The sequence below is a fragment of the Diuraphis noxia genome, unplaced genomic scaffold, assembly GCF_037042655.1.
Source record: "Diuraphis noxia isolate RWA-SAM2 unplaced genomic scaffold, SU_Dnox_SAM2 contig0001, whole genome shotgun sequence".
NCBI lineage: Eukaryota > Metazoa > Arthropoda > Insecta > Hemiptera > Aphididae > Diuraphis > Diuraphis noxia.
In genome coordinates, this window is record NW_028301711.1 from 87,679,905 (window position 1) to 87,701,414 (window position 21,510).

At 31.5% G+C, this 21,510-nt stretch overlaps 1 protein-coding gene across 1 annotated transcript in view; it reads left to right on the plus strand.

The window, feature by feature from the left end:
- LOC107168960 (uncharacterized) overlaps positions 1-21,510 on the plus strand; it is a 41,537-nt gene that overhangs the window by 16,848 nt on the left and 3,179 nt on the right. The window contains exons 6-20 of the mRNA XM_015518530.2: positions 1,328-1,863; positions 2,586-3,042; positions 3,109-3,474; positions 3,616-3,837; positions 6,537-7,196; positions 8,417-8,892; positions 9,240-9,390; positions 9,497-9,700; positions 9,790-9,999; positions 10,068-10,464; positions 14,000-14,686; positions 15,574-17,014; positions 17,665-17,911; positions 17,985-18,465; positions 19,994-20,339. Coding sequence (XP_015374016.2) covers positions 1,328-1,863; positions 2,586-3,042; positions 3,109-3,474; positions 3,616-3,837; positions 6,537-7,196; positions 8,417-8,892; positions 9,240-9,390; positions 9,497-9,700; positions 9,790-9,999; positions 10,068-10,464; positions 14,000-14,686; positions 15,574-17,014; positions 17,665-17,911; positions 17,985-18,465; positions 19,994-20,339 — 6,881 coding nt within the window. The remainder of the gene's footprint in view (positions 1-1,327; positions 1,864-2,585; positions 3,043-3,108; positions 3,475-3,615; positions 3,838-6,536; positions 7,197-8,416; positions 8,893-9,239; positions 9,391-9,496; positions 9,701-9,789; positions 10,000-10,067; positions 10,465-13,999; positions 14,687-15,573; positions 17,015-17,664; positions 17,912-17,984; positions 18,466-19,993; positions 20,340-21,510) is intronic.

A 21,510-nucleotide genomic window follows, 5' to 3' on the forward strand; every position in this document is an offset into this window, starting at 1 on the left:
TTCTTATTGTAGCTTAAAAAAAATTAAAAGTCGTTAGTCAAAATTTATTTTATAAATGTTAATAGTTCAAATTTTTACGAAATCTGTCGAAAACGTGAAAATTTGCAAATAATTTTGAATTTGAAAAATCATAAAAATTTTTTGTGTTTGTAACTAAGGATTAAAAATACAATACTAAGTTTTCCTTCAAGTAGCTATAGAGAAAACTTGAAGCATCATTATAGAAAAATTTAAAGTGCGTTTGAATTTTACATTTTTACGAAATAGCGTAACGATAACGATTTATCCTCAAACGATTTTAAATATTTGTTATTATTCAAAAAGTGTAAGTCGTAGATACTTGAAAATTTTACCAGTTATTTAGATTGGCATTTTCTTTACATGATTTAATTTTCAAAATATTTTGACTTTTTTTGATATATTTATAAACAACTGAAATTTTAAATTTTTGTGAAAATTTTTTTTTGAAGTGTCGATAAAAGTTTTTTGGCCTAATCAAAATACTTGAAAATTTAATACAAAGTTCCTCATAAGCTATTCTTATAGTGATTAAAAAATTATAAGAATACATAGGTGCAACTTTTATAAATATTTGCAAATTATTTTGTAGTTCAAAATTCGTAATATTGTTTGTATTAATATCTAAGGTTAAAAATTCAACACTAAGTTTTCCATAAGTTTTGCTTCAAATAGCTATAGAGAAAATATGAAGCGTCATTATACTATTATAGGAAAAATGTTTTGAGCGTTTGAGTTTTAAATTTTTTTTAAATCGCGTAACGATAAAGATTTATCCTCAAACCAGGTATATGTATATCTATGATAATATAAGATATTATGAATTATGATAACTACATGCAATGTTTTTTGAAAAATTTATTAACCATGCCTTATGCAAAATGCGTCCTAATTGAAAAATAAAATGTTTGTTTCAAAATAGAATATATGGCAATATTTAAATATAATATATCCTAGACTGAGGTCCACTCCACCCCCTAATGTACAGCAGATCGATACCCACTTACCCGCTTTTTTTTTAGCTTACTATTGTGTATACAATAATGATATTAAAAAAATGATATCAAAAATAAAAATGTAATAATAGTAAAGCTAATAACCTTGCAGTTGATGCTTAAACAATAAAAAAAAAAAAAAAAAAAATAATAATGATATTAATAATAATTAATAAAAACCGTCCCTTTAAACTCTGAATTGAAGTTTGGCTCATTTTTGATAAGAACTATCTATATATAACTTCTTCTAGTCAATTAATATAAATTTAAAAAATATATTTTGTATACAATATTATTATTTGTTTTATATACAGAATCAACTCCTAACATCCTTATTACCCAGACGCGTGTTTTTGGAAATGAAATACGACATAGTTACGGATGCTGCACGTTCCTTTAATTCAATTCACTATTCCACTGATAATAGTCACCGAGATAATGTCCAACTACAAAGTCATCAGCAAGAAACGCTATTGAAAACATATAGTACGCCGAAAATGTATTTGAAAGAATACGAAAATGTAAGTATCGTGTTTGCCAATGTCACTGGATTCTGGGATACTGTGCCACTAGTTATGAACCATGATGATTCTGGCTCCCAAACTTCCAACAAGATTATTACACTTATTGATCGACTGCTTGCAAATTTATTTCGTAAACTGGCATATCGCAATCGCTGTCTCCCAATACGCTTACTTGGCCACCGTATGTATTTCATTTCCGGGTTGCCAGATGAGGAAAGCTATGGATATTACGACGATGAACACAAGAACAGTAGTTGGATGATGAAAGACAATGGGCATGCTAGAAATGCTATTCAATTGGGATTGGATTTAATCGACGCTGTGAAGTAAGTTTTTAACTAATTGAATACGCATGTTTATTTCACTTACTACACCGTTGATTCTACCAATATACTTTATTTAATCTTGTCTCCCTTTTAGTAAAGTTAATTAAATAATTTCCATAAAAAGTGATCTCAAGTGTTATCTACATAAACTGTAAAAGATCCAAGTATAATAAATTTAAATATAACAATTTACCACATACTCTACAGCAGTGGTGGTCAAACAGGGGGGGGATGAGGGGGATAGATCCCCTCCCATGACTTTTTTTTCTTTAATATTTATAACGATTACATTTATGTATATTGTACTATAATGTTAATGTATTATATTTTGTTTTATTTTTTTCTCAAAATAACGCTTATGACTAATGATCGTATATTATTATTATATAGATTCTAGAGTTCTAAATCTCACATCCCCCCCCCCCCCCCCCGTGACAAAATCATTTGACCGCCACTGCTCTACAGAATAACAACACGCTACTATCTTTTTCTACTTATTATATCATCCCGTTTAAAGATTCACCAATATATTATAATTTGAAAAACAACATTAAAAATGTATAGGCTTATCGATTTCAATTTAATTATTAACACTTAATATTTATTCAACTACATTTATTATTTACCTCGCGTAATGCCTACCGTTTAGGAGTAAATTCTTCTAGAATGTATTGTTTAAAATAATTTTAATTTAATCATTATATTATAATTTCATTAAATAGTACCGTGGTTCGTGACTTAAGCCAGTTCCATGGCAGACACAAAATCAATTTTAATGTCCGGGTTGGCGTTCATTCGGGCCGGGTAGCGTGTGGTGTGCTAGGTTTCACTGGAGGTACTAGAATCCCATCTGATTCAGGAAGCCGTTGGCAATATAGTGCGTGGGGCCGTGACGTTCACATAGCATCATATATTGAGAACAGTGGACGTCCCGGAATGGTGCATGTAAGTCGTGCAACAGTCGATCGGGTTACTAAGAAAGGATTTTCTGATACTGCAGTTGATAGAATAAATCATCTTCCACCGGGAGTAAAACTCCGTAACAATACTATCAACTATCAAGCTGATTCCAAAGACAACTTAGACGACTACTCATTTGAACGTAGTCATGAGGAAGAAAGGAATCAGTTTCTCCGCCACAACCGAATCGACACATATTTTGTTATTCCCAAAATAATAGTAAGTTATATATGTCAAAGCTTAAGTTTTCATAAAACACTAAACTTTTAATGATTTTTTTTTCAGTTTCCTCATCCAGAAAATATTGAAAAGTTGACAGATAATTATAAAATGTATGAGAACGGTAACTCGGATATTGTTTCACTGATACTACTATCAGTGGATCGACAACTGCTAAGAGAAGAAATGCGACAAAAAAGTGGTATCGCCGGGTTAAAAACTGAAACAGAGATGGATTTAGAACAACTGCCAAATATTTCAACAACATCGGCTGTGGATATGCCGGCGACAATGGCTGCTTTGGCTCCTGTCCTTCCCGTAGCCTCGGTAATGAAAAGGAACCGCCACAGGCGTAGTAGATATTTTGATCAAGAGTCACAACAAGCGGCTTCTACAAATCTTAATGACAATTCCGCTATTACATCATCAATGGTATGTATCATTTAGTATTTAATAAAAAGTAATAGTGGGTAAGTATGTACACATATGTGTCACAGGCCACTTCATGTTAGAATTGCGCATTGTATATTTTCTTTATATGTAATCACAAATACGCGAATCTTATATTTTTAGGAGCGTTACGGCCGGTGGGAAAATGATGTATTTGTAGTCTGTAACAACAATAATCATGAGAAGGTTAGAAGTAAATCCGACGACGATGATCTCTTTCGGATGGCCAAGTCACAGTTACTACTTCTGTGTGTAATTATTGCCCTGTTTGTGGTTAACGTAACAACTATGCCATGGACTATGTTACTGGGGATAACATTTATTACACCGTTTGTTATAACTGCAGTGAGTTTTTTAAAATGTATATTAAATAATATTAGTTACGGTTAGTACCATAGACATAATATATATGGACTGCGCGTTTAGCCCTTATCATGACAGCAATAATAAACTTAGGTAGAAGGTAAATAATCATGGAAAAATGTTTATCTCAACATTTTTCATCTATGATACGGAATTAATAGTTACCACAAGAGTCGCCGCGTTTTTTTGTTTTACATTTTTCGATTTTTTGATTCCAGTTATAATAGCGTAATATTATCATAGACATAATATAGATCATAATCTATATTACATGTATGAATATTATTATCTGTTATAATATTATATCATAGAATACATAAAACATAGCATTAAGCATAATATTTTATATTATTAATTCAAGTTTTATTAGTTTATTAGTTTTGGTTGTTGATATTTTGTAAAACAGTGGTAAAATGGTAAATCTTCTTCTTCTTCTTAGGCGTTTACAGGCCATTCAGGCCCATTGCCGCAACAACCATTTGCCTCCACCTGTCTCGGTCTCTTGCCAGTTCTTCCCCATCCTCTATTCCAAGTTCCCTCAAGTCCTTGACCACTCTATCCTTCCATCTTTGTCTAGGACGTCCTCTAGGCCTTTTTGTATTTGGCTTCCATTTCGTAACCTGTCCAATTGGCCCCTCCGATCTCCACACGTGTCCGGCCCAGCTCAGCCTACTACTTTTTAAAATTCCGTTAATATTCGGTTCTCCGTATAGGTCTTGGATCTCCTGATTTGTTCTTATTTTGTATTCTCCTTCGTTATTTGTTTTTGGACCATAGATTCTCCTTAATATCTTCCGCTCGAAGGTGGCCAATTTTAGTTCATCCGATTTTGTAGTTGCCCACGTCCCACATGCATACAAAGCTATAGGTCTTAGTAGTACTTTATAAAGGGTTATTTTTGTCTTCCATGATAATATCTTTGATTTAAATAGAGGGACCAATCCAAAATAACATCTGTTTGCCGCTGCTAATCTAATCTTTATTTCCTCGTGGCTATTTGCATCCTTGTTGATGTCCACTCCTAGGTATTTAAAATCATCTACTTTTTCGAACTTATATTCCCCAATATCCAGGTGTCCCCCTCTATGGTTATTCCTAGTTACGACCATATATTTTGTTTTATCCTCATTTATAATTAATCCTATTCTCTTTCCATTTTCCAGCAAATTTCGTGTTGTCTCCTTTAGATTTTCTTCATTTTCTGCCATTATCACTAAATCATCTGCATAGGCAGCTAGAATTAGTTGTTTGTCAATTCCAATTTTAATTCCACTTGCTGTTACTAGGGTATCTCTTACGACTGATTCCAGTGCTAAATTGAAAAGAGCTGGGGACAAGGCATCACCTTGCCTAAGCCCTGTCACCACCTCAAAATCCTCCGATACGGCATCTCCGAACTTCACTTTACACTTTGATCATTGTACACTAGCACGGACTAGTCTTACAAACTTTTCAGGTATGCCCAATTGGCACATAGCGCTCCATAGTTTCTCTCTATTCACCATATCATATGCGGCCTTAAAATCAATAAAAAGGAGGTGTATATCTTTGTCAAATTCATGGCTTTTTTCGATCATTTGCTTAATGACATGTATTTGATCCTGGGTTGACTTCCCTGTCATAAACCCTCCCTGGTAATCTCCAATAATTTCTCGTAAATAGGGTTTTATTCTAGTAAGTAGAATATTAGTCAGTATCTTATATGACGTGTTCAAAAGGGAGATTCCCCTATAATTTTTGCAATTCATGGGGTCTCCCTTTTTAAGAATAGGACATAAAACAGATGTACGCCACGATCTTGGTATTTCTTCCTGTTCCCAAACTTTAGTAATTAGGTTGTGTTGCTGGTTTATTAGTTGTTGTCCTCCCTTTTTAAGGCATTCAGAAATTATCTCATCTTCTCCCGCTGCCTTACCGCTTTTGAGCATTTCAATACCAGCTTCTACCTCTGCTCTTGATGGTGGTTCTATGTTTTGTTCTACTGTTGCACGTTCTTCTATAATTGTCCTTTCACTAGGTTGGTTTAAAAGTGTGTTAAACATTTTTTTGAACTCATCTGCTATTTTTCCGTTATCGGTCAGTAACGTTCCATTTTCTCCCCTAACCATTGATGTTTTATGTTTAAACCCATGTTTAACTTCATTCGCTTTCCTAAAGAAGATTCGAGCATTAATGGTAAATATATGTTCTATTAAAAGCTGTAGAAACATTGGTAAGGATGATATTCATATGCATAAGTAAGTTAAAAAATTATAGAATTTTAATAACTTTTATATTTTTAATACATTTAACTATTTGACATATTATGTTTTTAAGATTTCCGAGTAATGAACAAATTGCAGTGATATGGACTAAAACAATTAAAAAAATACAACCATGCCTTTAAATTTTTTTTGATTCTTAAAAAAATAAATAATAAATATTTAAATAATTAAGGTATATATTTTACATTTTACATGTTTATTGTCTTATCAGTTATCACTTTTATTTACACAAAATAATACCTTGGAATAAAAACAGTAAAAATGTTTTATCCATGATATTTTACCTTCTCCGGTCTTGTTATTTAGGCTGAATTTATTGATGGCGATGTGGGAGGAACGCGCAGTCCATCTATATTATGTCTATGGTTAGTACTCGTAAAATAAATGTCTAATCAATATAATTTTGTATACGAATAGGGAGAACTTATCTATGTGATGGCCTTGTTAATCGATTGGATTCCTCGTCCCAAGTTTTACAGCACTACTTACGCAACCGCCATTATTGCTGATGATGATGAATATTATCATCACTATGATAACAATGATAGTGATACTAGTATCAGCAGTAACGGCGATGATAATTACTTAGGCCGACTTTTTGTTTGTCATCCCGGTAGATATTCATGGTTCGCCTGGCTATTGAAACCATTTCAAGGCAGAACAAATACCACGATAACTACTCATAACCATTTAGATAATGGTAATAGTTGGCGAAAATTTTATTTCAAATGGTGTCGTTGTTACGGCCGCCATAGCTGGTTCACTTGTTGTTTAAATAATGAAAGAGCATCGTCTTGTATGTCGTCTGACGACAGTGACATTGAGAGCAGACTTGGCTTTCGAAACGAGAATGCCATAATGGCAGCAACAGCAAGGACGTCATCGTCGCGGCATCAAAACCGACTACAACGTTCACAACCGATTAACAGCTACAACAATAATCTATTACGTCGACGACATAGACATCTGAAACGGATATACCAAGATGAAGAGAAACGCACCTACTTTTATTGGACATGTGCCTGCTGCGAATTAATCGCTGTATTGCTCATTTGTCTTTTGGCTTTGTTAAATGCTGTGAGTGTTAGAACAATTACAACTTCATATTTATGTATCATAATCTTGCATGCAATTTGTTTTTTACATACTTACACTACTTACATTATCTGTCATCATCGATTTTTAACATCATCATCTTTTCTGATATAAATGTGAAACATAAGTAGGGTTGACTTGCATATTTGTTTTGCACAGTCACAAAAACAACTGATTACGAAATAAATACGTTTCGCGCTCTCAGTAAGCTAGTTTTGAGATTATACGCATATTAATGCATATTTTATTTTTGTTTTTAAGACATATTTCATTGATTTTATATTTTTAAAACTAATTTTATCATTTTTTTTCTCACCTGACGTTTTTATTTTAAATAGTACAACCAAAACATCAATTTTATTTTTATTTTTTATTTTTTATTTTTTTGTCATATAATGGGTTATGACTATTTTTAACGCACATTTTCCACCTTAAGTAGAACAAATAAATCTAATAGTAAATAATAAATTCAGTTAATAAAATATAAAAATATTCTTGTTATTATTTTTATTTTTAAAATTATTATATTAGGTTTATTTTTTATTTTGCTTATAAATACATATTTTGAATATTTGGTGATATTTTACTGACACAAGTCATCTTCCCTATTAATAATTGTAGACACATGAAAATTTGACCTAATATTTATATTACGTTTTCCACGCATAGTGAAAATGTTTAAATATTTTGACCATTTTGGTGTTAATTATGGTCTTGAAAAATTATTCTAATTGTGTAAATTTGTTTTTAATTATTGTCAATAAAAACCTTTAGATTCATTTAAGGTTTCTCATAAGTTATTTTAATTGTATTTGAAAAATATTAAAAATACACTGGTACAGTTATTTTTTTATATGTATTTAGATTTCAAAATTCATCAAAATCTCTGACATTTTCTTACTGTTTCCCAATTATAAATTCATTAAGGTTTTTCTTTTCATGGCTAACGTTATAATATAGCATTAAATTAGCTCTAATTTTAAATAGCTTTTCGGATATTTACGTTGTTTATAGCCATGAAATATTTTGATTTTTATTAATTTTTTAATAATTGTTAAATTATATTTCTGCTAAAATTCGTTTTTTGTATTCTTTGATCTTACAATGAGATACTCGAGTACTCGACAACTAATATATAATAGCAGTGTTGACCATTTGTCAATATGATTTCATTTTATGCTTATTTTGAAATGTATTTTTAGTTTACCTGTGAACCAGTTGAAATAACTGCAAAAACTGTATACGATCAACTCCATACCCACAGTACTATTATCAATGATAATGGGGGATTCAACACCCCTATAAGTAATACAACACAACAACATCGAAGTCCGCTGACGTGTATGTGGCCTCAATATGCCGTACTCACGTGCTGTTTAGTGTACATGTCAACTGCTATTGCGTTTCCCATCTATTATGGTTCGCTGCCAACGCTGCGGATGAAAATTGGAATACTGCTTGTAATGACTTGCGTATTTGCTGTGGCTTTCGTTCACTTTACGCACAGGCATGTGTTTGTCGCTGCCTCGATGTCATCTCCGATACCATCTTTCTTTAACAAGTCTAACGAGTTCCAAAATCATCGAACAAACAACACTGTCACTATAAATAATAATGACCATCATAAAATGATCAACAATCCTGTTCATAGTGATGGCTACCGTGAAAACCAACGATTGTGAGTTTATAAGTTTTATTATTATTACTAGAGTTACTGGTTAGGATGTATTTGACTTTTTCATATTTTTTCTTATATTTGCACATATTTCAAACCATATTAAACATTTTGTATGCCATAGAATTATATATATTAAATTAAATTTTGAATACTTTTGCATACTTTGAGATTTTGACGAATAAGTGCATATTTTTTGCGTAAAATATTATTGCATATTCTACGAGTATTCGAACTGTGTGTAGTTTATCAACACTAATATTATCGCCCATTATAATACATCGTATATATTTTATTTTGCTAGTATATTATTATTAACAGTATTTATTTTATTTTCTCTGTTCATATAGATTAAAACTATTAGAACGAGAACAACAGCGAGTGGCTGACTTAAACACTGCTACAGCTACGGTGTACGCAATTGCATTCGCCGTGGCCACACTTACCTGCTTCGTGTACAAACATCGATTACAAGATCGACGGGCACATCACAGGGTTAAGGTAAGTACTTAGTATTAACAAATGTATTTGAACATCGTGGACTTACCAATTACCTGCATATAATTTATTTATTTCCGCTGACATTTGCCAATTTTTTTATATATAGGTAGATCGCGACATGAGACGATTGTGTGTGTTGCGTGAAGCCCACAAGCGCATATTGCATGCCATCGTACCAGACCACGTATCAAATTTACTGCAACAAAGATGCTGTAATGATGCTAATGATGCTGACGATGAATGTGAAGGAACTCCGCACCAACAGAATTACATAATTGGAGAAACTAGACCGATACCAATGAGGACCACTGTAAATATTCTTAAACCTCAACTATACATTATTCTTGTCGTAATTCAGTACTTAAAACTGTTGAGTAAAATTCTATTTTTATGGTTTAGCATCAAAGTCAAGAACATACGCCTGCATACTTGACACCACCGCTCTATCAATGTGGCTATCGATCCATAGTTATCGTGTTTGCCACAATTGTACAACATGATCAATCATTGCCGACTAACATCAACTGTGATGAAATCAACGATGCTAACAGTCATCACTGCCATAAACAGCTAGCACTACTTCACAACATATTCAGCGAATTTGATAGAGTAATTTTTATAAACTGTAATCAATTTTTAAATTATTTTATTTTATTTTATTTTTTTTTTTTTTATAGCTTCTTGATAATCAGAAGTACCGAGGATTAATAGAAAAGATAAAAATGGTGGGAACTAATACATACATGGCAGCTGTTGGCCTGCAACATCATGATGGACCAAAACGTCGACAAGTAATGTTGCTGAAAGATATGAAAAAGAGATGTGATGAATCTTGCAATTTTGACAGACAAGAAACAAAACATTTTATTGAGAATTACCACGTCGGAGAAGATGTTGACAATGATCTAGAAAATGAATATGAATTATATAATATTATATCAGCAAATTACATAACATTTGCTTTGGATTTCATCCGGGAAATGCGTCGTGCTCTGCATCGTCAGCAAACAACGATGGTGACTCCTGAAGGAAGCTCAAATATTTCACATCCTACACAATTTGTTCTTCGAGTTGGTTAGTTTATTAAAATACCAACAATATTCATAATCAAAATATAATTTAAAAACAAAAACAAATATAATAAGTACCTTACAAAACAAAGGTAGCATTTTATATAATATTATAAATAATTTACTAAACAAAAATATTATGGGTATAATTAACTTAAATATTCCTGGTCTTTAACTCAATATTATTTCTCAACATGCTTTTGAGCTATAACTTAAAAATTTAGCACAAAAAAAAAGTTAAACGGATAAGCTTTGTTCAACTCTCTACCGATTATATTAACAGTTATACCATGACAATAATAAAGAAAAAAACTTTTTTTGTGTGTTTCAAATATGTATTCTTATAAGCAAATGTTATTCCATGGCCTACCATATTTACACAAATACTATACTATTCAATAATTTCCTTTATTTCTTTCAAAACACTTAATATGTATAGTGTATGCAGATGGTTATAACCACAACATTATATTTTTAGTTTTTTTTTTACTTATCTATTTATTTGATAAAATTTCTGAATTCATTTGATTTTGTCATGATGTTTACTTCAAACAGTGCCGTTACAATTGGGTATGCAATATGTCCAATGCACGCTGTCCTCCAACTCTTGGTGCTCGTCATCTAAAATTCAAAAACTAAAATTAAATTACTTGTTTCGAGTGTTAAAATTAATAAAAAATTGCGGGTAAGTCTTGGATGTCGCTCTGCTGTACAATAGATTACAAGTGGGTTACTGTAATGGATGTAATTAAATTTGAATCCAATGATATTATATCATTGTATACGAAAAACGATTCTGTGGGAATACGGTTTATCTGCCTAAGATATATTATAGATTATTCAAATTTTTCAAATCTTAGATTTAAAAAGAAAAAAGTCGCTTAAATGTTTTGAAAATTTTACCATGTCTAGGTAAGACTAATATATGTAAACAACCCATATTTCAAGTTTTTACGAATGTTTCTAACCGAATTACAACAAAAAACTCCCAAAATTAAAATGTCTATAAATATCTCAAAAATGGCTAAAATTATCCGAACTTTAAACCGTAAGGAACAAAATCTAAAATACAACAAAAAAGATCTTTTTTCATTTTTCATTTGAAGCAATATCTCTGGTAGAAAACGTCGTCTGTAATTATTTAAAATTATATAATAGAGGGAGAAAAAGTGTTTACAGAATAAAAAAGAAAAAGAAAAAGAAATAAACATCATTGTAAAACCAATACATTCAGGGGCGTATTTAGAAATATCTTAAGGGGGGGGGCCCACAAACAAAAAGTTCAAATTTGCATATATGGGGCGTAGAGTTGTAAAATTTCTCATATAATAAAAATAAGTATAAAATACGGTGAATGGGGGGGGCACAGGCCCCATGTGCCCTCCCTTAAATACGCCCCTGAATACATTCCTCGCTCCCCTCAGAATTTAAAGCTTCTTTAAATATAAGATTTGGACATAAATATGTCTACTGAAAAGTCAAATTAATTTGTGTTTGAACTTTGAAGTTAGATTTTTTCAATATTAGATTTTCACACATTAATAAATAATTTTCTTATTTTGTTGTAATTCAAAATTGAATAATCAATTATATTTACTCATAATGAACTAATTATAGTCATCATTGGGAATGTTGAAAATTTTTAAAATATCAATTAAAAATGTTTTTCCGCGCCAAATTGCTTAGAAATGTAATAAAAAGTTGTCATAAGTTATTTTAGTAGGAGTTTAAAAATATTCAATGTACATAATCATAATCATAATCAAATACATAATCATTATTCTTATTAGCGTTTTCAGTTAAAATGTTGACAAAAATTAATCAAAATCGCAATTTTAAATTATTCTGTAGTTAAAAACTTATAAAATATTCGATTTTGTTAACGAAGGATTGAAAATTTAAAACAATATGTCCCATGAGTTGTTAATATTATAAACTAAAACTCTAATAATATATATTATAATGTAATTAAATAATAATAATAATAAGGTATTCGTTTGGTATGTGACCTACCTGTATTACCGGGTTTAGTGTGTGATCTACGACAAAGACGATTATCTATTTCGTAGGTATGGACAACCTATGTTTGCTTATCTTTATAATTATATTATATTATATATTTACTGGTTTTTACCAATAGATATTTTGTCATTCTAACATTATCGACAATATTGTCAGTACAACCAGTACATGTTCTTCCGTTATCGCGTGTTTAAAACTTTAAAATGTTGGCAGTCGAATTGTATTCGATTATTTCTTCTGAAAAACAGTATTAGAATTTTTATAAACATTTTTTTTTATACTGATATTTTGTTGACTGATATTGAATATAATCCGTAATCTGTAATAATAAAATAACCTAATTATATAATTAAATTGACTGTTTTTAAATTAATTATCGGTCCGGTAGGTCACGCATACAAAACGAATACCCTATACGACGGTAGGTCACGTGATCGGTAGGTCACATACTAAACGAATACCTGATAATAATAGTAAATAATTTAATTATATATATATTAACATATTTTCTTATCATAAACATTTCAAATTTGAATGGAATTAGATATATTTGAACTAAGAATAACAATGTCAGTATTATTTCATTGTAATTCCAAAACATTCATGAGGAATTATAAAATTAAAAATGTTACTAAATTATGTGATGACATTTTTAAAATATTAAGTTTAATTTTAAATTTGAAGTTATTACTTTTTGCAACATGAACCTATTTACATCGTTCTACAGTTATATGATGTTGACTAAAAAATTTGATCAATAATAAAATACGATAGTAACATTGACTTTATTTATAATAATTAAATATTAATTAATAAAACCAATGCTATTTTTTTGACAAAAATTAAACCAACCTTCTTGAATACTAATATTAAAATAAGTTATACACGGTATAACTATACCAAATTTGGTAGAGAAAAGTTGTACGACCTATTTTTTCAGTTAATTTAATTTTTCAATAGTAGATTAGGTAACATTGATATTGATTTGTTGGGATAGTTATAAAATGTAAAACTAATAAAGTAGTCTTACCTTACTTATTACCTATATTTTAAAATTAATAATACTAATATTAATTTTGGGCCTCAAAATAAATCCTTGCACACGAGCCTAAGAGTTTGACAATGCCTATCTTTCTTGTTTTTTAAATTATCAAAACTTAAATGTTGAAAACTGGAAAGTTTTTTTTCCAGTAAAAGACGTTTTCAAATATATTTTCAAAAGTTTTATCCGTTAACTAGGATAGTCAGTATAATTGATGTAAGATAGTTATGTTTTGATAGAAAACTCGGCTGAAATTAAATCCTCTTAAGTTTTTAGTAATGTCCAATAGTGAAATAAAAATAGTAATTTCGTAATAATCAAAATATAGTTTTAAGAATAAATGAATATGGTATCGTGATTAAAGTGTTTTTTAATTTTACTCATATGACAGCATCAGAAAATTAAATTAACTTACAGTGTTAATATTTATCGTAGTGTGTAATAGTTATGCATAATCATCCATTTATGTTTACAGGAGTAAACGTTGGACCCGTTATAGCTGGCTTAATTGGCTGCAATGATAGTATCTGGAAACGTCCGCAGTTTGACGTATGGGGTAATACGGTAAACGAGGCTAGACAAATGGACATCACTAGTATACCAGGTAGAACTCAAGTTACCAGTTGCGTTGTCAACATTATGCAATTGATACATTATCCAAATCCAAAGTATGAGTTCGATACCCAAACGAAGATGATAAACAAGGATAAAAGGATACTTACATATTTCGTTCGTGAAAGTTTTGAACGAGATGATGAGCATAACTCAATCCAACGAAAACTCTCTAACTGTCATCATCAACAGCTGCACCAAAATTCTCCTTATCAATATGAGTCGGACCGACTACATCAGCAGAACCATCTACAGACCCACATACGACCATCACAGAACGTCTGCCGCTCGACACCTTTGCACTTCATACGTGACCAGTCTCCACTCAATGTAGTACCGCTTGTTAACGTCCACTCGAAACACTCCCACTACAATGCTGTGGTACAACAAGATTCGCGACAAAAATGTTTGGAACCACAAAAAACACCACCGCCACCACCACCACCCCGAAGTCCACCACCAGTTACAACCCGACAAACGCAATATCCGATGCAACACCAATACAGCGAAGAACGCGATCGATATCCAGATATTCAGAATAAATCACGAGGTAAATACTTAGTATGTTCTGGGTTCTGGTCACATTAGGAGTGACCCTAAAATGTGAAAAAATCTATTTTATTCGCCTATTGTGTTTTTTCTAGCATTCTTAAAGTAATATAGAAACCTTTAAAATTGTTTCTATTGCACACTAATTGATTTTTAAGAATTTAATATATTAAAATTTGCTTTCTAGTACCTATTTAGTTAACTGTTTGATATGCTCACATGATAGGTTGGACTAGTATTTCAACAATAAGTTAAAGTTTATATTCTAACCCAAACTCTGTCATTAATAGTCCCTTAAAGAGAAACATAGTTCAATGAACTGGTGGGAAGGATGGAGATCTATGAAATGCATCAAGAATGTTATTTGTATTATATGATTAAAATGCAATCAACTAAACCGTTGGTATCTTTTAAATTATTCGCGTTCCACTGCTACATAGATCAATGCACGTGTTGTAGGTTTGATAAAACATGTGACAATGCCAAAATTATATTATCGTAACAGATATACTGACTTGGGTCTTCTATTATAATAATTTAATTACTAAATTTGATTTTGTAATGTTAATTTTGGATTGAAAAAAAATTTCCTACATAAAAACGTAATTTTACAATAATAATAACATTTATAACATACTTGTAGTTTCTAAACTAGATATTTTCTAGAATATATTTTTACTACAGCGATACTACCCAACACTGGTTGAGAACCATAGATCTAAAATTAAATACACCCAAAAAAAACTTGTATGCTAGAAGTAAAAAAAAATCATGTTTGTTACAAAAATGTGTGATTTGAAATTCGTGTAAAAAAAAGTAGAATATATATTGTATCTGAATATTGACTTATGCTTTTATTTTATTTTCTTGCCATTTAACAACAATCAGGTATTCCCCATTTATCTCATTGTAAACAAGAACAGTATCAACAAATCCGATGCGCCTCCAACTCGACCGCATCAACAGCAGCCACATACGCCCGCCCACTACAAAAACAACAGCACCCATCTACCTTGGCGCCAGTGCCCCATGGTCTCGTACGAATTTTTGGTGATTCACAACAACCATCGCCGCCAAACACCCCAACTACTACCGAGGCCAATACAACATGTACCTCATCAAACCATTCTACTGGTGTGTCAAATCTTAACACCGCTTTGCATAATCAACAGCCCCAACAAGTACGTCGCCCAAACGTATTGCTTCTGAAGAATACAACATCTGCATCAACAAATAAGTTTGACGCCAATCGTCCTCTACCGGATCCACCACGCTCTTCTGACACTGTAGCTGGTCGACATCGAAACCGTGACGATCCACGGCGGAGGCGGCGTCGTCAGCACAATCAACCACCTACAATGACCAAACAACAACAGGAAACTAAACAGGATATTAATAATGATCGTTTTCCGGGTGTAGTCTCCCCGGCCTGGCCTTCGTCATCTTCGTTCCGCTCACCAATCAGCGTGGGAAGTTTTGTCAGCGAGTCATCTCCGCCATCATCATTATCGTCATCTGGTTCTACAGATGCCGGTGGCACTACAACATCCAATAATAATTACAACACCACTACCACGGCTTCGTCGTCAGACGACAGTTATGGTTGTACGACTACAGAGGACTGTGCTGACATTGATAGAGTGAATACTGAAAATTTAGGTACTGCTACTACTTCCGTCGCCATATCATCCGTTCACCATCGTTACCGACAACAGCAACATTTACTGCTTCATCAGTGGTCTCCGTCAACGACAGCTAATTCATCTCCTGTTAGACGATCGTCGTCTTTCCGTTCACCGCTGTCTGCTGGTGACAACACTGCTGCGTCATCATCATCATTGCGATCTCCACCTATCGTTGGCCAGACTATCACTACCAACTTTGGGGGAACACAATCGTTAAACCGCCGCCACATACGCTCTGCTAACTCCACTACAGGAGGCGCTAGTAACAGTTCCAGCCGCCGTCGTCGACGACGACAGCAGCAACAAAACAACGCAACAACAGCTGGGAATTCTACACCCCCAGCTGGTGTTATACCAGATGTTATAGGCATTATGAATACCACCTCAAATGTTTCAGCCGACAAGTGTGAATCATCGTCTTCATTGGCATGGAAAAAACAACAGCAACATCAGCGACGACAAATAATAAGTAAAGACCAAGGAACAGTTGGTGGTGTAGTGGGCCCAGATTTTACCGATGAAATACGGCGTATATTGTTATTAGACCAACACCGTGGAAACATTCGTCAACAACAGGCTGTACTATTCAAAGAAGAAGAAATAAAAGTCAATAATCAAAGCGATGATTTCACTGACGACAAAGAGTGAGTATCCATTTAAAATTTCAGAAATAGGTAAATAAATAGTGATAAATTACTTATATCTATTATATAGCATTTATTCGCATACTCGTACATGATATCCACTGTATTAGGTTAATATTTTCTAAGGTAAATTAAACTTGACATCTTGACTCTTAGAATAAAATTTATTTAAAGAGGATCACATAACTACCGCTACAATAGTGACGTTAATTCTTACTATATGAATATCATTTAAATATTTTACGTTGTTCCAGAGACAATAAAAAATGCATTGTAAATTAATCATTATCGGTCATATAATACGATTAATTCGAATTAAAAATACCTTAAATAAATAAAACAAATATTATTTCATTAAAAATATATGTACGTATTTTATTTCATCAAACACCATTTTAAATAAAATCTTAGAACCGATAGTAAAAACTTAAAAGAACCAAACAATGTATATTATTTATTAAAAAAGATTTCGGTTCTAGTTCCGATTTTAAGCATTGTAAAATATGGGTTTCAACCAAATTTCATGTTCATAGATTTTCTTCTGAAACCAAGTCTTTTGGTCCCGCTCCCAGTCCCCAGTTTTTTTCATTTCTTGTTGTAATTAGTATTTAATACGTTATTACAATAATTATGTTATTTATTTTTGATAGAAAAGTCAATGATAACGTTGCTAAACACTTGTCTTCATCAGAGCAACAGCATCTTTGCACTGCAATAGTTGCAACGACGAATCAGAAACCCAATAAAGATGACAAAAATAGTGAACAAGTCGACAAAGATATTGCAAATACAGCAACAATATCAGTTCCAGCTACTGTTGCTTCGACGACAAATATTTCATCAGCGTCATTGTTTGAGGAGCGTGAAAGACAAATAACGGAACAAGTTAAGCGGCAGGTCAGAAATATTTTATAATAACTATTGTATACTTATGGTTCAAATGATTAAAATGCCTATAATAATATTTTAGCAAGCCGAAGTGAGACGGATATTACAGGAGCATAAGAACAACGTTGTAGCTGCTGCCAGAGGGCCCGCAACAATTACGGGTGATGTTATTTCACACAGCCGTAAACAAAGAGTTATGGAGTTGGCGGTAGAGTCATCATGGAGTGACGATGAATCGTTAGAACCATCTTCATCATTACTAAATAGCAAACATCGGACCCCACACATCGGTTTCTCGGTAGGTTTGAATGACTATGAATCTAACAACAGCTTTGTAGCTGCAGAAACAGAATACACTACCGGTGGGGACGGTGATGATTACACGACCGACGGTGACGGATACACTACTACTGGGTATACAACAGACGAGGCTGCTGCTCTTACCGGTCAAGAAACAGATATGTCATACGATGCTACCAGAGGTCTACCTGATGCATCTACAGCAAGACAACTTGATGACAATCTATCAACTATGAACGACACTGGTCTAACTGATGCTGAAGGTTTATATTTTTCTATGACTTATTATTAATTATCATATTTGGTATTTTCCAAAGCTGGGCAAGTTAGTTATTATTTTCAACTAGTTGAAGTTAAGTTACTTTAATAAAAAAACTAACTAAGTTAGAATATAAGTTAGTTTCTGAAACTGTCCAAATTTCTAACTTAGTTAGAAGTTAATTTGGTGAAAATAGTAATGTAAGTTAGAGTAGAAATTAGAAGTTTGTTTTTTTTTTATAAATTAAACATTTTTTTTTTTAAGATGTAAATAATAAGTTATCTAATTTCAATTATTGATTAAAACTGAAAAATTAAATTAAACACCTAGTAAATTGGTCAAAATGTTCTAATTAAGTGATTAATAATTTCAATTTCTTGAAAATTAATTGGTATATCAGTATATCACCTATCAGTTATAAGAACATGAATGGTGAAACGAAATAAAAAAAAAATACATAACAGTATGACAACTAAAAATATTAATATTAAATAATAATACATAATATAATAGATATGACTATACTCAAGTATATTTTATTCAAAATATTTGTTAAATTTTAACAGAACTAACATTTCAAAGTTATCATCAGACATAAGACCCACGCCTTTCATAGAATAATTTGCCTCCTGCACTAAAAGTTTCTTGACGTGAGCACTAGAGGGAATACTTGTACTATATAATATATATAATATTATAATATATAATATATAATATATAATACGTGATACCTGCATGTGTTGTCTCTGTCTTACAAATGCATTATATAGTAAATTTTACGTTCAGCAAAACACATGTAACTCCGTTCGCATAAAAATTAGAGTGAATTGACCTCTTATAGAATTTAAAGGTATGATTGTTATCTAGACAACCTCATATGCTTTTTATTATATTTAAATTTTAAAGGAAGTTATGAGTATTTTAAGATACACAAAAAATTTACAATTTTAAAACACTCATAACTTGCTTTAAATTTAATATATAATAAAAAGCATATGAGGTTGTCTAGATAATAATCTTACCTTTAAATTTTATAGGAGGTCAGTTCACTCTAATTTTTAAGTTAACGGAGCTACACGTGTTCTGCTGAGCGAAAAATGTACAATGTTACGCATTTGTAAGACGGAGACAACACATGCGGGTATAACGTCCTCTTAATATACAATTTTTGTACAATAATTAATAATATATTATAAGAGCCAATAATCTATATAACCTAGCCATAATGTCATGATTGAGGAACAGCTTTTGGAATGAAAAAAAAATAATAATAATAATAACTAGTTACTTTTTTTTCTAACGAGTTAGATTAGACTATTTTACACATTAAATTCAACTAGTTAAGTTACAAAGTTAATATAAATTAAAACTAATTAGTTAAGTTAGAAAGTTATTTTTAAGTAACTTTCTAATTTAACTTTAACTTTTCAACTAGTTAGTGCCCAGCTTTGGTATTTTCATTTGTACATATTGTATTATTATTATTACTGTACAAATTTTTTTAATTTTTTTTTTACATATGTATTATTTAGCTGCGTTAAGTGACGTCAATTCAATGATTGACTACAATGATTGCAATGACAACAATCGTTACAGAGGTCGTCGTCAGAGTAGCTTAAGCAGTAACAGTGTGTGCCCATATGCTAGTGATAGTTTTTGCGAAGATGATGACGATTACAATGATGATGGTCAATATTTTTTCTGGGATGGATATCACGTGCAGAATGAAAATGTTGAATTAGGTGATGATGACGATGACAATAACTGTCAACATAACCATAATCGTTTATTGCTACAGCAACATCAGTCTCCTACTCATCTATCTTCATCAACATCACCGCCACAGGCTGATGGTTGTACTGGTATCGACAAAAAAAGGTTTGTGTCAATGTTACTTAATTCTGGTTTTAGTCAGATCCCCATTATACCATCCCATATAGAGTTGAATTATTTTTAACCTCTTGATTAATTATGAGGAATATAACATACATCAGTGTTACAGAAATTAACTTTAGGCATGTGGCTGGCAATTGACAAGTGACAAGTCCAGAGTATAAACTTAGTAATATGATTAGTAATAAAAAACATTCATAATTATTGGTATGTTGTCGATTATCATACAGTTTAGCAGACACAAAGTAATTTTGTTAGTTTTGACTTTAATGTTTATCAGTAGTTTAAATTCATAAATCATTATTATTTATCGCTTTATAAAAATATTAAACATTATTTTTTCTGAATTTCTACTGAACGCATTAAACATAACTTTATAGATTGTATTTGATGATCATCAAAATAAAACAGCAAGAAAGTCTTTATAGTTTTTCAGTCATTTGTGTATAAATAAGTCCCCTGGTATATTTTATATGTGCAGTTGTTAATTTATTATAATTACTTATTAGTGCTGTATATTGACGTCCTGCTTAGATAAATATGTATAAAGTATCTGTATGGGAACACCATACTATATTGTTATACAACCAATAACAACATCGGGTTGGTAACTATTATGAATTATGATTTACTGACAGTCCAAGTGAGAAAAATCACTATAATATTTCTGAGAATAAAACAAAAAGAATTGCACTGTGAAGTATATTCAAGAAAAACAACATAATAAAGTAATTTCTAATTTTTCATCATACGATTTGACTGATAATTATCATAAAGATCAAAATGGGAGGCGGGTCATTAAGGTATCCTGTGTATTGTTTCATTAATTCTATAACATAAATGTTGTTAGCAAAAAATAGAAAAATATAAGCGATTATAGGGTGATATTATGTATGCTATGATTAGATATACCATAACTACTCTAATCCAAATGAAAATATTTTATGCCTTTAACTTTAAAAAATATTCATTTAATTAAAATATTTTAGATTCTGAGCGAAACGATGAATGTATTGATTTTACCATGATGTGTGTGTTTTTTTTTAAATTTTTTTTTTGTGTCTGTCATCACGTTTTGGGGCAGTAAAAATGCTTCGATTTTTGACTTCAGTACCTCGATCGATCAGAAAGTGAATCTAGTTGGTACTTTGGGGGG